The 17,292-nt window shown below is 39.2% G+C and overlaps 1 protein-coding gene across 22 annotated transcripts in view; it reads right to left on the reverse strand.

Annotated features, from left to right (window-relative positions):
• Nucleotides 1-17,292, reverse strand: part of PICALM (phosphatidylinositol binding clathrin assembly protein) — a 118,761-nt gene that overhangs the window by 75,558 nt on the left and 25,911 nt on the right. For all 22 annotated transcript variants that reach the window (XR_012157972.1, XM_073336461.1, XM_073336480.1 and 19 more), the window contains 3 exons: nucleotides 13,640-13,782; nucleotides 6,178-6,253; nucleotides 1,107-1,209 (listed from right to left, as the gene is read on the reverse strand). Coding sequence is in view for 21 of the 22 variants with exons in the window: in XM_073336461.1 (XP_073192562.1) it covers nucleotides 1,107-1,209; nucleotides 6,178-6,253; nucleotides 13,640-13,782 (322 nt within the window). In the remaining variant the exon portion in view is untranslated. The remainder of the gene's footprint in view (nucleotides 1-1,106; nucleotides 1,210-6,177; nucleotides 6,254-13,639; nucleotides 13,783-17,292) is intronic.

Below are 17,292 nucleotides of genomic sequence, written 5' to 3' on the forward strand. Positions count from 1 at the left end.
GTATGGAGAGTTCACAATCAGGGGATTTTATTCCCATTACTTTAAGAAGAGAGTCCATCTCTTGCTTCAATAGTATCTCGGGGGATAAGGTGGCTGAAGAATGCAGGTGGATGCCTAACAAGCATGAAAGGTTAGTAAAAGGAGTAATAAAAATTCTCTTTTTAAGGCATATAGGCAAACAAAGTTAACTACTTAACAGCTACATTAACTATTCACTATCACCAACTATAACACAGTCACAGAGAAGCAGGACGACACTGCAAGGGTTCCTTCTTGCTGCTGCAGGAAGTAGAAACTGAGGGATGGCTGGTCCCACCCTTTATACCACTGGTGGGGGTGGGGGCAAAAAGACATCTGGGGCACAGGGTTGGCCCCAGCAAGTACTGTTGACCAAAAGAACCAGATCTTGTGTCAATAGGGAACATGAGCACCAAGAGCAGAATCCATGTGAACATTCACTTGAAGCATGGTTAATTTATTGCTTCAACTACATTAGAGCCACCATGGCTTTAACGTATGCCATATCTAAAGCAGTTGCTTAACCAGCAGTTAGCCACTGTATGTCATAGATACATAAATTGATCAGGTGTCTTCCCCCACTCCCCATCCCATAAAAGGCATGATGGTCATTCTGTGTAATTACCATTATACATAGTACATTATAGTACTATGGACTGTACAAACAGCCACTTTGAGAGTGGCATGAAGAAGGAACAGACAGTACAGCAAGATATTTCACATAAATGCCCATCTCCATAATCTTCTCAAATGAGAAGTGTAGTTAAACACCAATGGTGCCAAACACAAGACAGCTTTCTGGCATATCAAGAAACATTTTATTGGCCAGATTAGGTAGCTACCACCAGTTGCTTCAATCCAATGCACAGACTGATTTCCGTTTCATTTTTTTCAAAAGACAGTGCTCCCCAAAATTTCTGAAGACACATTACAACTCAACTGCACTGACATTTTTGGTGCATAATGCACAGAGTATATTGATCAATACCAGTGAAAAGATAACCAACTTGGTTATCTGAGAACAGCTTGTTAGTATGTACTGCAAGCCACATCTTAAAGATAAGAAAAATAAAAACTACAGTTCTTACCCTCTTTTTACTTTGGTGAAGTCAAAAGCCACTTGTCTGTAAGAAACTGCTTTTTCATTCAGATACCTACTATACCGTCTGATAAATGTGGACATGTCATACCCTAAAAGAGAAAAGGTTTCAACAGCTTATCTTTCCTCCAGTCAATTTTTATACAAAACCAATTATTCTGACTAGGCAATAAGATACACACTTGTAAACAAAAACAATCTATAAATTTTCCCTTAATCCACCAATATATAAAAAACTGTTACAAAAGACTGATGTCCATTTTTTTTGGCACATTTAAAAATATTGTGGTGTTAAGAGCTATACACTGTACAGCACATACCCTGAAAAATCTCTATATATTATGTGGCAAATATCTAGAGATGTCACAATACCGTGTAATTTCCTTTATCATCTGAAGTAAACGATCTCCTGGAAGTCAGTGAACAGATTAAGTATTTTTACATAAATTTGTGGCTCCTAGCATAGAAAGTGCCTATATATGCTTATTGATTTATTTGTTGTAAGATTTCTTAATTAGCATACATATATGTACAAAAGTATTATGTTTTCAGAGCCAATCTCAAAGTCCATACATACTCTTTTAAAAGTTAATACAGCAAAATGCACTGAACTAAATTGACATTAATAAGTGGGGGTTTGCACACGCAAATATTGTAGGATTAGACTGACGTATCTTAATTACATCCAAAAATATTTCCTATGGGTGCAGGCCAAGAAATCCTATCCTCTGCTTTATTCCCCAGAGGAAACACTGGAGTTAGATGGTAAAGGTCTCTTTTCATATTCTATACCAGTCTCCCCTTGAAAATTAAGTCTCAACTTGACAGTTTTGAGTCATTTACCACAATGAAAACTGCTGTCCACAGCCATCAGCAAGAATATGTATATTATACTACAATTATGGCAAAACAAAATTGAAGCAGCTATATAAAGTGCAAAGTTGGAGACAAAATGGCAATTTCAGTACACGCAAATGAATAACTTTTTAAGAATGGCTCCAAGCATGAACAGAATTACATGCAGCAGTGGGGAAACCTGGGAATAGGGACCAGTATCTGTTTCTTGCCCGACACCTACTTTAAACAAAGAGACATCTGACTGAAACAATTACAGTTTCAAGCAATTGGTCCCTACTACAGCATGTACAGGAGTTCATTTAGTTTTTGCTCTTTTATTTTCAAAAAGAAAAGGAGTACTTGTGGCACCTTAGAGACTAACCAATTCATTTGAGCATAAGCTTTCATGAGCTACAAATCACTTAATCGGATGCATTCAGTGGAAAATATAGTGAGGAGATTTATATACACACAGAACATGAAAAAATGGGTGTTATCATACACACTGTAAGGAGAGTGATCACTTAAGATGAGCTAATACCAGCAGGAGAGCGGGGCAGGCGGGGGGGGACCTTTTGTAGTGATAATCAAGGTGGGCCATTTCCAGCAGTTAACAAGACTGTCTGAGGAACGGTGGGGGGAATAAACATGGGGAAATAGTTTTACTTTGTGTAATGACCCATCCACTCCCAGTCTTTATTCAACCCTAAGTTAATTGTATCCAGTTTGCAAATTAATTCCAATTCAGCAGTCTCTCATTAGAGTCTGTTTTTGAAGTCTTTTTGTTGTAATATTGCGACTTTTAGGTCTGTAATTGAGTGACCAGAGAGACTGAAGTGTTCTCCGACTGGTTTATTAATGTTATAATTCTTGACATCTGATCTGTGTCCATTTATTCTTTTACGTAGAGACTGTCCAGTATGACCAATGTACATGGCAGAGGGGCATTGCTGGCACATGATGGCATATATTACATTGGTGGATGTGCAGGTGAACGAGCCTCTGATAGTGTGGCTGATGTGATTAGGCCCTATGATGGTGTCCCCTGAACAGATATGTGGACACAGTTGGCAGCGGGCTTTGTTGCAAGGATAGGTTCCTGAGTTAGTGGTTCTGTTGTGTGGTGTGTGGTTGCTGGTGAGCATTTGCTTCAGGTTGGGGGGCTGTCTGTAAGCAAGGACTGGCCTGTCTCCCAAGATTTGTGAGAGTGATGGGTCATCCTTCAGGATAGGATGTATATCCTTGATGATGCGTTGGAGAGGTTTGAGTTGGGGGCTGAAGGTGATGGCTAGTGGCGTTCTGTTATTTTCTTTGTTGGGCCTGTCCTGTAGCAGGTGACTTGAGGGTACTCTTCTGGCTCTGTCAATTTGTTTCTTCACTTCAGCAGGTGGGTATTGTAGTTGTAAGAATGCTTGATAGAGATTTTGTAGGTGTTTGTCTCTGTCTGAGGGGATGGAGCAAATGCGGTTGTATAGTAGAGCTTGGCTATAGATAGATGATGGATCGTGTGGTGTGGTCTGGGTGAAAGCTGGAGGCATGTGGGTAGGAATAGCGGTCAGTAGGTTTCCGGTATAGGGTGGTGTTTATGTGACTATCGCTTATTAGCACCGTAGTGTCCAGGAAGTCAATCTCTTGTGTGGACTGGTCCAGGCTGAGTAGCACATAGAATACCCCAAGATCCATAAACCTGGAAATCCTGGACGCCCCATCATCTCAGGCATTGGCACCCTGACAGCAGGATTGTCTGGCTATGTAGACTCCCTCCTCACGCCCTATGCTACCAGCACTCCCAGCTATCTTCGAGACACCACTGACTTCCTGAGGAAACTACAATCCATTGGTGATCTTCCTGAAAACACCATCCTGGCCACTATGGATGTAGAAGCCCACCAACATTCCACACAAAGATGGACTACAAGCCGTCAGGAACACTATCCCCGATAATGTCATGGTAAACCTGGTGGCTGAACTTTGTGACTTTGTCCTCACCCACAACTATTTCACATTTGGGGACAATGTATACCTTCAAATCAGCGGCACTGCTATGGGTACTCGCATGGCCCTACAGTATGCCAGCATTTTTATGGCTGACTTAGAACAACACTTCCTCAGCTCTCGTCCCCTAATGCCCTTACTCTACTTGCGCTATATTGATGACATCTTCATCATCTGGACCCATGGAAAAGAAGCCCTTGAGGAATTCCACCATGATTTCAACAATTTCCATCCCACCATTAACCTCATCCTGGACCAGTCCACACAAGAGATCCACTTCCTGGACACTACAGTGCTTATAAGCGATGGTCATAGGCAGCTCTCCAACACCACTTTCCCCCGCACTGTTCCTCAGACGTTCTTGTTAACTGCTGGGGAGGTTTAGATTGGATATTAGGAAAAACTTTTTCACTAAGAGGGTGGTGAAACACTGGAATGCGTTACCTAGGGAGGTGGTAGAATCTCCTTCCTTAGAGGTTTTTAAGGTCAGGCTTGACAAAGCCCTGGCTGGGATGATTTAACTGGGAATTGGTCCTGCTTTGAGCAGGGGGTTGGACTAGATGACCTTCTGGGGTCCCTTCCAACCCTGATATTCTATGATTCTATGATTCTATCACTACAAAAGGTTTTTTCCCTCCCCACCCGCCCCGCTCTCCTGCTGGTAATAGCTCATCTTAAGTGATCACTCTCCTTACAGTGTGTATGATAACACCCATTTTTTCATGTTCTGTGTGTATATAAATCTCCTCACTGTATTTTCCACTGAATGCATCCGATGAAGTGAGCTGTAGCTCACGAAAGTTTATGCTCAAATAAACTGGTTAGTCTCTAAGGTGCCACAAGTACTCCTTTTCTTTTGGCGAATACAGACTAACACGGCTGCTATTCTGAAACCTCTTTTATTTTGTTATACTTCTCCCAGCCTTGCAGAATACATGAAAAGTGAGTAGCTCAGGCACAAAGATGTATTTGCCTACCCTTTACCATGACAATGGATAGCTTACAAATATTATTTCCTTGTTAAAAATTTTATTTACCCCTTCCTTACAAGGAGGCAAGTAGAATTTTGCAAGATATAATTCAATCATTCAATAATAATAAATAATAATAATAAAAGGAGGACCCCAGTGTGTGAGATAGTAGCTGTGAAGTTTTTGGTGTAGAGCAGCGGTTCTCAAACTTTGGGTCAGGACCCCGAAGTGGGTCATGATCCCTTTTGAATGGGGTCGCCAGGATTGGCTTAGACTTGCTGGGCCCCAGGGCTGAAGCCTGACTCCCACTGCCCGGGGCCAAAGCTAAAGCCTGAGGGCTTAAGCCCTGGGTGGTGGGGCTCAGGTTGCAAGCCCCCTACCTGGGGCTGAAGCCTTTGAGCTTCAGTTTTGGCCCCCTGCCCAGAGCAGTGAGGTTCAGGCTTTGGCCCCCTCTCCCACCCGGGCAGGCTCAGGCTTCGGTCCCCACTCCTGGGGTTGTGAAGTAATTTTTGTTGTCAGAAGGGGATTGCAGTGCAATGAAGTTTGAGAACCCCTGGCAGAGAGAATACAATATAGTCTGATCTGATCAAATCGTTATCTTTGGAGCATGACCTGTCTCTTACTATATACTTGTACAGTGCTTAACACAATGGGATTCCAATCTCAGCTGGACCTCTATGAAACAATAATATTAATTTTTAAACTGATTTCTTCCCTGGTAGAATTGATTTCTTCAGACCTGGAAACTGAAAATTTTATTTCATATTTATTCATTTAATTAACCCTACATAGGCATAGGAGGAGGCTGGATGACCATCAATTTAAATAAAAATTAAGTGCTATTGGTCTTTTTGTTTCAACTAGTACCAGCCAGCATCAAGAACTATCTCCTGCCCCATGATGAAACTGGAATACATTGTGGGAGTTTTAACCTCTCATTTTATCTTGTATTGGCTGTTGTTGGAAACTGGTTCAGAACTAGAATAAATAGCATGACTAAAAATCACACCTATGCAAGATAAAAAATTATATCTATTCTTTTCATGTGGCAGTATTTTCTACAATGCCACAAATGCTAGTCAGCTGGAAGATTATGAATGACATCCACAGAAGTGTTCTAAAATAAAGAATTTCACTTCTTGGAATGATATGCAATTTTTTAACAACAGAAGAGAGGCAGTTCACCACAACTTGTGAAAATAAAGTATTCACTATTCCCTAAAATACCATGTTAGATTTTAAATGAAGATACCTTACCTTGCAATCCACTTTTGTCTAGGAAATTGCTCAAATTAAACAGTGTGTTTCTGGAAGCTAGATACTGGATAAAACGCTAGATGGAGAAAAAAAAGATTTTGAATCAATAAGAAGTTATTGCTCTGCTGGAATCTTATTTAATCCTGCACTTAAACAGTTTATATAACTCAGAGCTATCAAACTTCCAAAAAATTTGTAGCGTAATTTGCAAACAACACAAACAACCCACACACTTCTGGGCAAAGCTGTCAGTGGAGGAATACAGGGTTTAACTACTATTTTAACTGGTATTGGTGAAGGATTGAAGGACCCTTTGCTCTAAACTAGAATTAGCCACACGAGGACAAACTTCTCATACAGGCATTAAAATTAGATACAAGGCAGTAAAATTTGGCATAATTACAACTTTTCTTCTTCAAACATACCCTATTTGTAGAACCTTTCTGCACAGCTAGCAGCAATGTTTTGAGCTACATACACGCAAAGAGATACACTGAACGCAAATCAATTTCAAGTTAGGATAACTGATGGCATGTAACCATCAGTTTGACAAGTTGCCTTCCAACTTGCAGACAATTTCTCCTTTACTTACAAAGTAAACCTTGCAATTCTAATGCCAATCTAATTTTATGAAGATTACGAGGCTAACAATATTCCTTATGATGGAACTTTTTGGTAACTAGAAATGACAATTCGAAGATAAAAAGACCACTTGATCCTATTTTTTTAGGAGTTTCAATGCTAGGCTCGGATCAAAACTTCTAAACAAAGATTGTAGAGCATCCTGCAAGAAACTTGAAAAAAAATCAACTTTGGTTTCAACGTCCTTGTGGTCTGCTCCAATTTAGTGTTGGCTATCGAACAGTTTTGTGATTCTTTGGTTCACATTGCATTGGTTTCATGAAGTACGTATTTGAGGTCTGATTTTCAAAGACACTGAGCACCTGCAGCTTGCATTCACATTATTTGGAGTTGAGAGCTCAGCACCTCTCAAAATCAGGCCTTTAGTTACTACAAATAGCAAAAGTGTACATCTTAACAATAAATAATCCTATGCTTGCCTACTTTAATGAGAGTGAATTAGCAGTAAATGTATTGCAGACATGAACTCTTCAGACAAAATCCCCCTCCCCCACATACACGTCAGATGCTCTGACATGTACTGGCAGAAAACTATACTATTTTTCTACCAGATCAAATTAGCAGTAGTCACGCTATGAAATGTAAACTTTTCAACTGAAAATGAGCGTCTGTAGCATTCATTACTTAGACATAAGCATGTTGCTCTGCCATAGCTGAAAAAAGGGACATTGTGCACATTGTGGTTGGGGCAGGCTAGGGATCAGACCTCTGTAGAACTCTTTTTTTTAATATCTGTTTTATGGTGTTCGGTGTGCATCCACAGGCAAGGTCTCTTTCAAAACTTCTTAATCAGTTACTGCTCACATGTGGTGGCTTCAAGGACTGATTGTAGTACAAAGGCTTTCTTCACCTATACTGCCTACATCAACACTTCGGTGTAGGATTCATACAAGGTTCATGCACTTGGAAACATTCAGGGCACACCCGGAGTGTTGTGTAGGAGCAGTGCGCACACAGCTCCTCTCAAGGGCATGAACCTTGGAATCTCGCCTAGATGACATGAACCGTGGGAAGCCTCCCAGGACTGGGCTCAAGGCCCGAGAGCAAGGAATGCGGTAGATAGAAATTGGTAAATAAGAATGTTAAACAAAACCAGTGTATTCCTTTTATCTGTTGGAGAATGTAATGCGCGGGGGGAGAGAAAGAATAAAGGAGAGGGTGGAAAGCTGACAGGACCAGTCCGTTGGCAGACCAGCCTGTTTGCTTGCTTAAAGCTTTGTGCTGTCTTGTATTTGAACTGCAACACTTTGGCATTTGTAATCAAGCTATCAGTAGATTACCAGGAAATAATGTCTACCTGTACTAAGAAGTGAACTAGGAGTTCTTGACCAGCTTTACCTTTAGTTCCCTGTACACTCAGGTTAAATTTAAGGTATTGAATGTTATCTAATTTAATTACCTTTAAATATAATTATGGGATTTTATTTAAGAGATATTCAGCAGCATGAAGATTTACTATTAATACTACATAAAGATTATTATTCATATTAAATAAATTCAGGAACCTAAAGGAGAAATTTTCTTATCAATTCAGGTTTCACCCTGTCTAGTCTATCTCATACTTTAGGAATTGCATGTCTAACCAAAACCAGTATTTGGCCTTCTATGTTGAAGATTACATTTTCTTTATTTCAATTAAAAACATTTTAGAAGAGCAATTTTAGTGTACTCTTCATGGATTATAAATCATATTTCAGAGGATGAGAGAGACAGGCAATTTCATTTCCCTTCGTTCCCCCTCAAACCATGGTGGTGGTAATTCTCATCAGTAAAGAAACCTCTTTCCAAGCCTTCTAAGCAGCCACATGGCTTTTCGTACTTGTATAAAAAACTCTCTCAACGCTACATTCTAGCCTGCACAGGATTCTCTTGAGGGGAAACTCTCCAGAAGTTGTGAAATACTTGCTTAATCCAGTGTACTGCTATTCTAATGAGCCTTTCAACATTTGTTTAGGATTAAATACTGTTAAATCCCTACTGGGCACATGCATGCTTCAGAGTCCCTTTGAAAAAAGGAAGAGTTTTTTGCTAGCCAGTAAGAAGGGTTGCTATGCAAAGAATTCTGAATACTGACTGACTCAGCCCTATTTTTAATTACTTTAGAAGTTTTCCGATGTATAAAGAGTGAAGAGGAGAGCTAGGTGAAGAATGGTCATTCCATTTTGTGGAGATCCTGGGAAGTTTATGAGGAGGGCTGAAGAGGAAGTGGGCAGGTAAGCCCCCAAGAAACCTGCCTTGTTTCTGGCAGAATTTCACTGATATTGAACCATATCTGTGAAACGTTTCCATTTCAACAGATTAACAAAAAAGTTTTGTCAACAACCTGTAGTGACGAGGCATCAGGATTTGGCGAGAGCTGAACAACTTGCATGTATGGGAACAAATTTATTTCCTCTTCCTCCCTACTGGTCTGAGTAAGGGTATTACCTACTACACATATTACAAATGTCTTCCTGAAAGTCATCTATCACATAATTTTTTCTTATGTGCTAACTTTAGAAGAAATGAGTTGGGCAGAAAAGCCAGTGCCACTGGAAAAATTAATTTTGAATCAGCAGTTTAGTGAATTTTCAAAACAAGAGTCTTGCTAAACGGGATTCAGGGCCTGGAAGAAGTTACATCCTTATTGTAATCTCTAGTTTTATCCATTGCAGCTAATTATACAGCCCAAGGATGACATGAATTCATTCATAGGGTAAAGATCTTTATAACTAATGCCCTGTCGCAGGTATGTGCATAAAATGAATGCTAAATCTTGCACTGAGTATTTCTGCCTCTGAAAACGGATCCCCGAGAACTGATACAACAATTAATACATACTAGTGCTGCGTTTTGCTAAGCTATATGTGGGGAGACAGAGGTTATCACCGGATGGTATGGGTCTTTTTCCCCCTTAGTTCACTTACAAAAAGCCAAGAGTTATATCTGAAAATACCACTGTAACCTAAATCATCATGCAGAGTATGGTTATATGGACATTGTATTGGGTTCCAAATATACAATGCATCAGATAACTAAAACAGAAAAATTCTGTTCTCAGCTGAAGTGACTGATTTTTCATAGCTTGGGACAGGGAGGGGAGGAGTGATAGCCTTTTACATTCCAAGCCCGGGCCAACTGAATCTCCATTGAAGTTCCAACGATTAGACCACTTTCAACACTCTAACATGACAAGTAGTGTGTCTGGGAGTAGAATTTGTTTTTGAAAATTCCTGCTGGTCTAACTTTAAAAAACTGATGTTTACAAAAGGGTGAGGAAAAAACAGGAAATAGTTTAAATCATAGCTAATGAGCAAAAATAGCTGCATTTTCTTCTCTCCCTAGGACACTCTTCACAAAATCCACAGAATTGGAACCCATACATGGAAAATTTGATATCAATGATTGAGTCATTGATTCTTGCTCACATGAATCAGCTTACACTGTGTGACCCATGACAACTCAATGCCAACTGGCAATGGGGTTACAATAATATCTTGATTCTGGTAAGTACATTCTCGTTCATCAAAGAATGCCATGTGAGGTTTTAAATGAAAACAATGGTCACATTAGTCATTACTACTGTTGTGAAATGTACACACAAACGCTATATATGTATACTGAAAATATGGTCTTAAAGAGTCTGTATCACAGCAGAAGTGGAGAAACAGGTTTCCTGCCAGACAAAAGATGTTTATTCACCTGTCGGCATGTAAATTAAGCACTGTAGGCTAACACAATGGTGGCCAATTTACATACAAGGTCAACAGAAATATCAAGTCAAAAAGAAATCATACAGAGGTGGAAGGCAACCTTATCTTGAGATACACTTCAAAGGTTTGCTGGACTATCTGGGGAACAGAGAAGACACCCTGTGATCCCGGACCTAGGAAGTAAAAGGGCAGTTCATTTACATTCATGAAACCAGTCTTAGTTGAAATGCTGCAGAGGACACTTAGGGTAAGAAAAACTTCTTTAGACAAGAGGTTAGCCTCTTAAGTCAAGTCTAGTCTCTAGAAAGCGTGTTATGATTTTGTTTTATAGGTAACCTTTTGCTTCCGTTACCCTTACTACCTCTTAAATCTTGGATAATAAAAACTTATTATTGTTTTCACTATAAATGTATCTCAGTGCTGTGATATTAAACAAGAAGTTGATCCTGAGTTGAATCATACAAGCTGGTGTAAGCACTGTTCCTTTGGGGACAGCAGATGTGGCATTTCTGTGAGCCTTAAGTGGAAAAGAGGCTGGACACTACAGGGAACACTTCAAGAAGACTTGAGTACTGGGTATACCAATTGTTAACCTGCATGGAAAAATAAGAGCTGGCATAACCCAGAGGAGATTGTTTGGATGGCTAACAAGCTGGTAGTATCAGGGAGCTAACATCCAATTAAGCACAAGCAAATCTCCTTCATGCTGAAGGCTGGGGGAAACAAGGTGACTCTCAGCCCTGGGTACCCCAAGAACTATCACAAACTGATTGCCAAATCAGGGATGGGAAAGAATTTTCTTTCCCAGCATATTGGCAGGGACTAGTAGGGAGGAAAGAGCTTCTCATCTTCTCTGCCCACACTGAGCAAAGATCATTTGCTCGGCTCAGCTGGAACTATCCCACATACATTTCCTTGAAATTCTAAATGCCAGGGTGCAGGAGGAGAGATAAGAGCCTGCGGATTTCAGTCCTTCCCATCTTTTATTTATATTTTCTCCATTAGACTGAATTTATCATTGCTCATTTCATACTTTAACTGTGCAAATACATGTACAAACCCTTTATAGAGGGATCTGAATAGTCAAACATTATGGGCTCACAGTAGATCAGGGGTGGGCAAACTACAGCTCGCACGTTGCATCTGGTCCACCAGCCATTTTAATCTGGCCCTCGGGCGCTCTAGCCAGGGAGCAGGGTCAGGGGCCACAGTGCGCAGCTCCCAGAAGTAGTGGCATGTCTCCCCCCTCCAGCTCCTACACATAGGGGCAGCCAGGGGGCTCTGCTCCGCACTGCCCTAAGCGCCGCCCCCCACAGCTCCCATTGGCCAGGAACTGCGGCCAATGGGAGCTGCAGGGGCGGCACATATGGACAAGGCAGCGCGCAGCAGAGCCATCAGGCTGCACCTCCACGTATGAGCCGGAGAGGGAACATGCCACTGCTTCCGGGAGCTGCTTGAGGTAAGCACTGCCCAGAGCCTGCACCCTGACCTCCTCCCGCACACCAACCCCCTGCCCCAGCCCTGATCCCCCTCCTACCATCCAAACCCGTCAGTCCCAGCCCCGAGCACACTCCTACACCCCAAACCCCTCATCCACAGCCCCATCCCAGAGCCTGTAGCCCCAGAAGGAGCCTTCACCCCCACACCTCCATGCACCGCACCTGTCCCAGCCTGGAAGCCCCTCCTGCACCCTGAACTCCTCATTTCTGACCTCACCCCGGAGTCCACACCCCCTGCTGTACCCCAATTCCAATTTCATGAGCATTCATGGCCTGCCATACAATTTCTATACCAGATGTGGCCCTCAAGCCAAAAAGTTTGCCCACCCCTGCAGTAGATCCAGAACAGTTTTCAATTCACATTCTGACTCAGTTAGGTTTGGTCTACACTGTTCAAGGCTTTGAAAAATTTTGCAGCCTGAGAACCGTAGTTAAGTCAGTCAAACCCCTGATATTGATGTCGCTAGATTGACAGAAGAATTTTTCCACTGACCTACTTACCACCTCTCAGAGAGATGGCTTAAGTACAATCAACAGAAAAACCTTTAGTCAACACAGAAAGCTTCTACACTACGGCGCTCCAACGGCTCAGCGGCAGTGCTGAAGCAGTTGTAGAATAAGCATGTCCTTAATATCTGAGGGTCTTTCCATTCCTGTGCAGATACAAATGGAACCAAAGAGTAGCACTAATAGCTTTGTAGAATCCCATGAAAAGTCAGAAGGTATTTTTCTATTTTTTCCTTATGACAAACATATACTATGAACTGTATGAGAAATTTCATTTCAATTGTTTCAATGTAAAAGAAATCTGACTGAATATGAAGGGGAATCTGAATATTGCCCATACCATACATATTATATATCATGTATGGATTATATACAATAGCCACTTTTCAAAATTAATTTTTAAAATTCAAAAATGGTGGATTAAGAAAAAAGGCTTCAAAATGTCTACTGTGCTATAGATCAACAGATCTAAAATTTTAAGTTTTTTTTTAAATGTAGAAAGTCTACAAGCCACAGTTCATTTGGGTTAAGCATCTTAAAAAATAGCGCTGTATCATGGAAACACCACAAGACTTATTTTGTAAAGGGTTTGTGGAGAATTGAGGGTATGCAGCAGGATGGAGCTTACTACTTTTTTTTTTAAAATCAGCTGATTTTGGGCTGTTAGCTCATATTTAATTGATTGCAAACTTAACGTTAATTATGGGTGCCTACTGCTCACATGTAAACAGTCTTCATATTTTTAAATCAAATATAAATACAAAGATTGTTGGTCCCCAACTAAGAAGTCTGGAAAAAACATACAATTTACAAACCATTCTGACTATACAGAAAACACCTGTTTTGTCAGATGCCTGACTAAGTGACCTAGTAAGTCTCTTTCATTTTCGGCTCTTATGATCCTACGTCATACTTGGGTTATTTCTCTGAATTTTTTTTTAAACAATAATAAAAACAAGACTGGCATAGAAAAAGAACCCCCTTTTACAGTTCTCTAACTACCTAGTAAGTAGAAGGGCAGAAATAGTGAAGATTTTCTTATAAAAGTACCTAGTCAAAGACATCTCCATGATGTATCTTTACAGCAAAGATACAATTTTTGTACTCAAGACATTGTATTACCTCATTTCCATACACCATTATATGGTGAGTTGTGATGAGGGACTTGAAGACCACCACCCAGCTACTGTTGGTAGTTCTTTCAAACAAGCTGTCTGCCAGCTGGGGGATGTTCACATTCATCTCATTTGTGCACTGGATTAAATCTGTAATAAACAGAATTGATTATTGTTATTTTACTTGTATATTTAGTATTCGTGAAGCTTAGTTATCACGATGGTACACATATATTTCAGTTTTTCATTCAATGGAGCAATCTAGAAATTATGCAGCCTTTTCCAGAATACCTCTGATTTAGCTCTCAAAGGTTTTCATTCTGTGGCCCACCAGGAAAATCTCAAAGAGCTGCAGTTTGAGAGCTTTTAAAATATTTCATTCATCCACAGAATAGACAGTATGAATAAAAATAAGCTTCTCAAATGTATTCTAAAAAGGATTTTCTGCAATTAAGAGTCACTTTCCTTGCCCATTTAATCCCTGGTGTTTGCTTATACTGTTGCTATACCATTAGTTAACTATGATGTCAATTTTCACGATTAACACCTGTCTGCTAGAAACTGAACTGATACTACCTATTTCATATGGACCACTTAAAAGCCATGCAATGGTAACATTATCACCACTGACGCTGGCCAGACTCAAACTAGTGAGCTGGATATGAAAGTCCTCATATCCTGTATTCAGCTCCCTGAGTCATGTAGTCCCCTTCCTAGGGCTCTTCTTTACTTTATTTCTCAATAAAGAGTAGGGTTGTGGATTATTTGCAGTTAACGCACTTGATTAACTCAAAAAAATTAATTGTGATTAAAAAAATTGCGATTAATTGCAGTTTTAATTGCACAGTTAAACAATAGAATACTAATTGAAATTTATTAAATATTTTGGATGTTTTTCTACATTTTCATATACCGGTATATTGTATTCTGTGTTGTAACTTAGATATCAAAGTGTATATTATTTTTATTATAAATATTTCCGCTGTAAAATGATAACCAAAAGAAATAGTATTTTTCAGGTCACCTCATACAAGTACTATAGTGCAATCTCCTTGTTGTCAAAGTACAATTTACAAATGTAGATTTATTTTTGTTACATAATGGCATTCAAAAACAAAATGTAAAAATTCAGCACCTACAAGTCCACTCAGTCCTACTTCCATGCTGATGACGCTTGTTAAAAAAATAATGCATTAATTAAAATTGCGACTGAATTCCTTGGGGGAGAATTGTATCCTCCCTGCTCTGCATTTTACCTGCATTCTGCCATATATTTCATGGTACAGCAGTCTCAGATGACCCAGCACACGTTGTTCATTTTATGAACACTTTCATTGCAGATCTGACAAAACGCAAAGAAGGTACCAATGTGAGATTTCTAAAGAAAGCTACAGTACTCGAGCCAAGGTTTAAGAATCTGATGTGCCTCCCAAAATCTGAGAGGGACGAGGTGTGGCGCATGCTTTCAGAAGTCTTAAAAGAGCAACATTCTGATGCCGAAACTACAAAACCCGAGCCACCAAAAAAGAAAATCAACCTTCTGCTGGTAGCATCTGACTCAGATGATGAAAATGAACATGCGTCCATCCGCACTGCTTTGGACTGTTATCAAGCAGAACCTGTCATTAGCATAGATGCATGTCCCCTGGAATGGTGGTTAAAGCATGAGGGATCATATGAATCTTTAGTGCACCTGGCACAAATATCTTGCAACGCCAGCTACAACAGTATCATGAGTACACCTATTCTCACTTTCAGGTGATACTGTAAATAAGAATTGGGCAGCATTATGTCCTGCAAATGTAAACAAATCTGTTTGTCTGAGTGATTGGCTGAACAAGAAGTAGGACTGAGTGGACTTGTAGGTGCTAAAATTTTACATTGTTTTATTTTTTAATGCAGTTTTTTTGTACATAGTTTTACATTTGTAAGTTCAACTTTCAGGATAAAGAGGTTGCACTACTTGTATTAGGTGAATTGAAAAATACTATTTCTTTTGTTTTTTTATAGTGAAAATACTTGTAATCAAAAATAAATATAAAGTGAGCACTGTACACTTTGTATTCTGTGTTGTAATTGAAATCAATATATTTGAAAAGGTAGAAAACATCCCAAAACAGTTAAATAAATGGTATTCTATTATTAACAGCAGGATTAATCACAATTTTTTTATTCGCTTGACAGCCCTAATAAAGAGTACTTTTTCCATGTACACCATTGACACGTTTTTCAATTTTAAGCCATTCTAAAAGGAACAAATGAATCATCTTTCCCATGTGCCAGAACCACTCTTGCACAAAACGTAATTTCTGCATATAATTTGAGAAAATATTTACTTTCAGTTTCTCTCAGCTCAATAAAGGCAGCAAAAACAGGCTTTAAAGTTTCAAATCATCATATCAACACAGGGTTTCCTTATGCTCCTCAGACTGAAAATTACATTTAACTACTGTCCACAGTATTATAGACACTGAAGATCAAACAAAAGATTTCTTATGTGCTAAAACAGATAGTAAAAAAAAAAAAAAAAAAAAAACACACACACACCCCCCAGCTGCTGGAAAGATGCTCTAGTCACTATTAATAATTTCACAGATGTTAAAAAGAGAGGAAGATTAATAAAAATAATAAAAAGTAAATAAAAATTTGGCTGCCAGTCCAATGTGATTTCCAGAAATTCTTCCCTCTACTTACTCTGGCCTATCATAACTATATGTTGAAAGCACAAAAGTTGTAAGAGATCTACACAAGTAATAAGCCCTAAATTAAACAATTCAGATACAATTCTGGGACTGTTAGCATCCCAATGAAACAGATATTTCAATATTTTTATGAAAGAGGTAATGTAATTTACTAAACTAAACAGATGCCTAACTTTTCTTTGACATTGCCCTTCATCCACCCTAAAATATTGGTAAGTATTCTTAGTAGGGCTGTCAATTAGCAGTTAACTCAAGCAATTAACTCTGAACAAATTAACTCAACGAAAAAGATTAATCGTGATTAATCACAGTTTTAATTGCACTGCTTAACAATAATGGAATACCAATTGAAATTATAAATATTTTGGATGTTTTTCTACAGTTCCAAATATACTAATTTCAATTACAACAAAGAATACAAATATATTTGAAAATGTAGAAAAATATCCAAAAATATTTAAATAGATTTTATTAAGTGCGATTACAATTGCGATTAATTACAAAATTTTTAATCTCATAATTAATCATGATTTTTTTAATCATTTGACAGCCCTAATTCTTAGCCCTATCACAAAAGTGTTCAAACCCTGATGTGTTTAAACTCTTTACAAATACTATGCATCTGATGAAGTGAGCTGTAGCTCACGAAAGCTTATGCTCAAATAAATTTGTTAGTCTCTAAGGTGCCACAAGTACTCTTTCTTTTTGCGGATACAGACTAACACGGCTGCTACTCTGAAACCTGTCATTATGCATAACTGTGTCTCAGAAAAAACTACAAAACACTAAAAAGCCAGCTAAGGAAAATGTTACATATACAATTTGCCTAATATATGTAATCGTATTTAAAACAAAAAACAACCACACAGTAAGAACTTTTGATAAAAATGCATATTCATTTCAACATTCCAGGAATAGAAAGAGGTGAACTGCTGACAACAAAGCTTGCTGGATTTCA

The sequence above is a fragment of the Lepidochelys kempii genome, chromosome 1, assembly GCF_965140265.1.
Source record: "Lepidochelys kempii isolate rLepKem1 chromosome 1, rLepKem1.hap2, whole genome shotgun sequence".
NCBI lineage: Eukaryota > Metazoa > Chordata > Testudines > Cheloniidae > Lepidochelys > Lepidochelys kempii.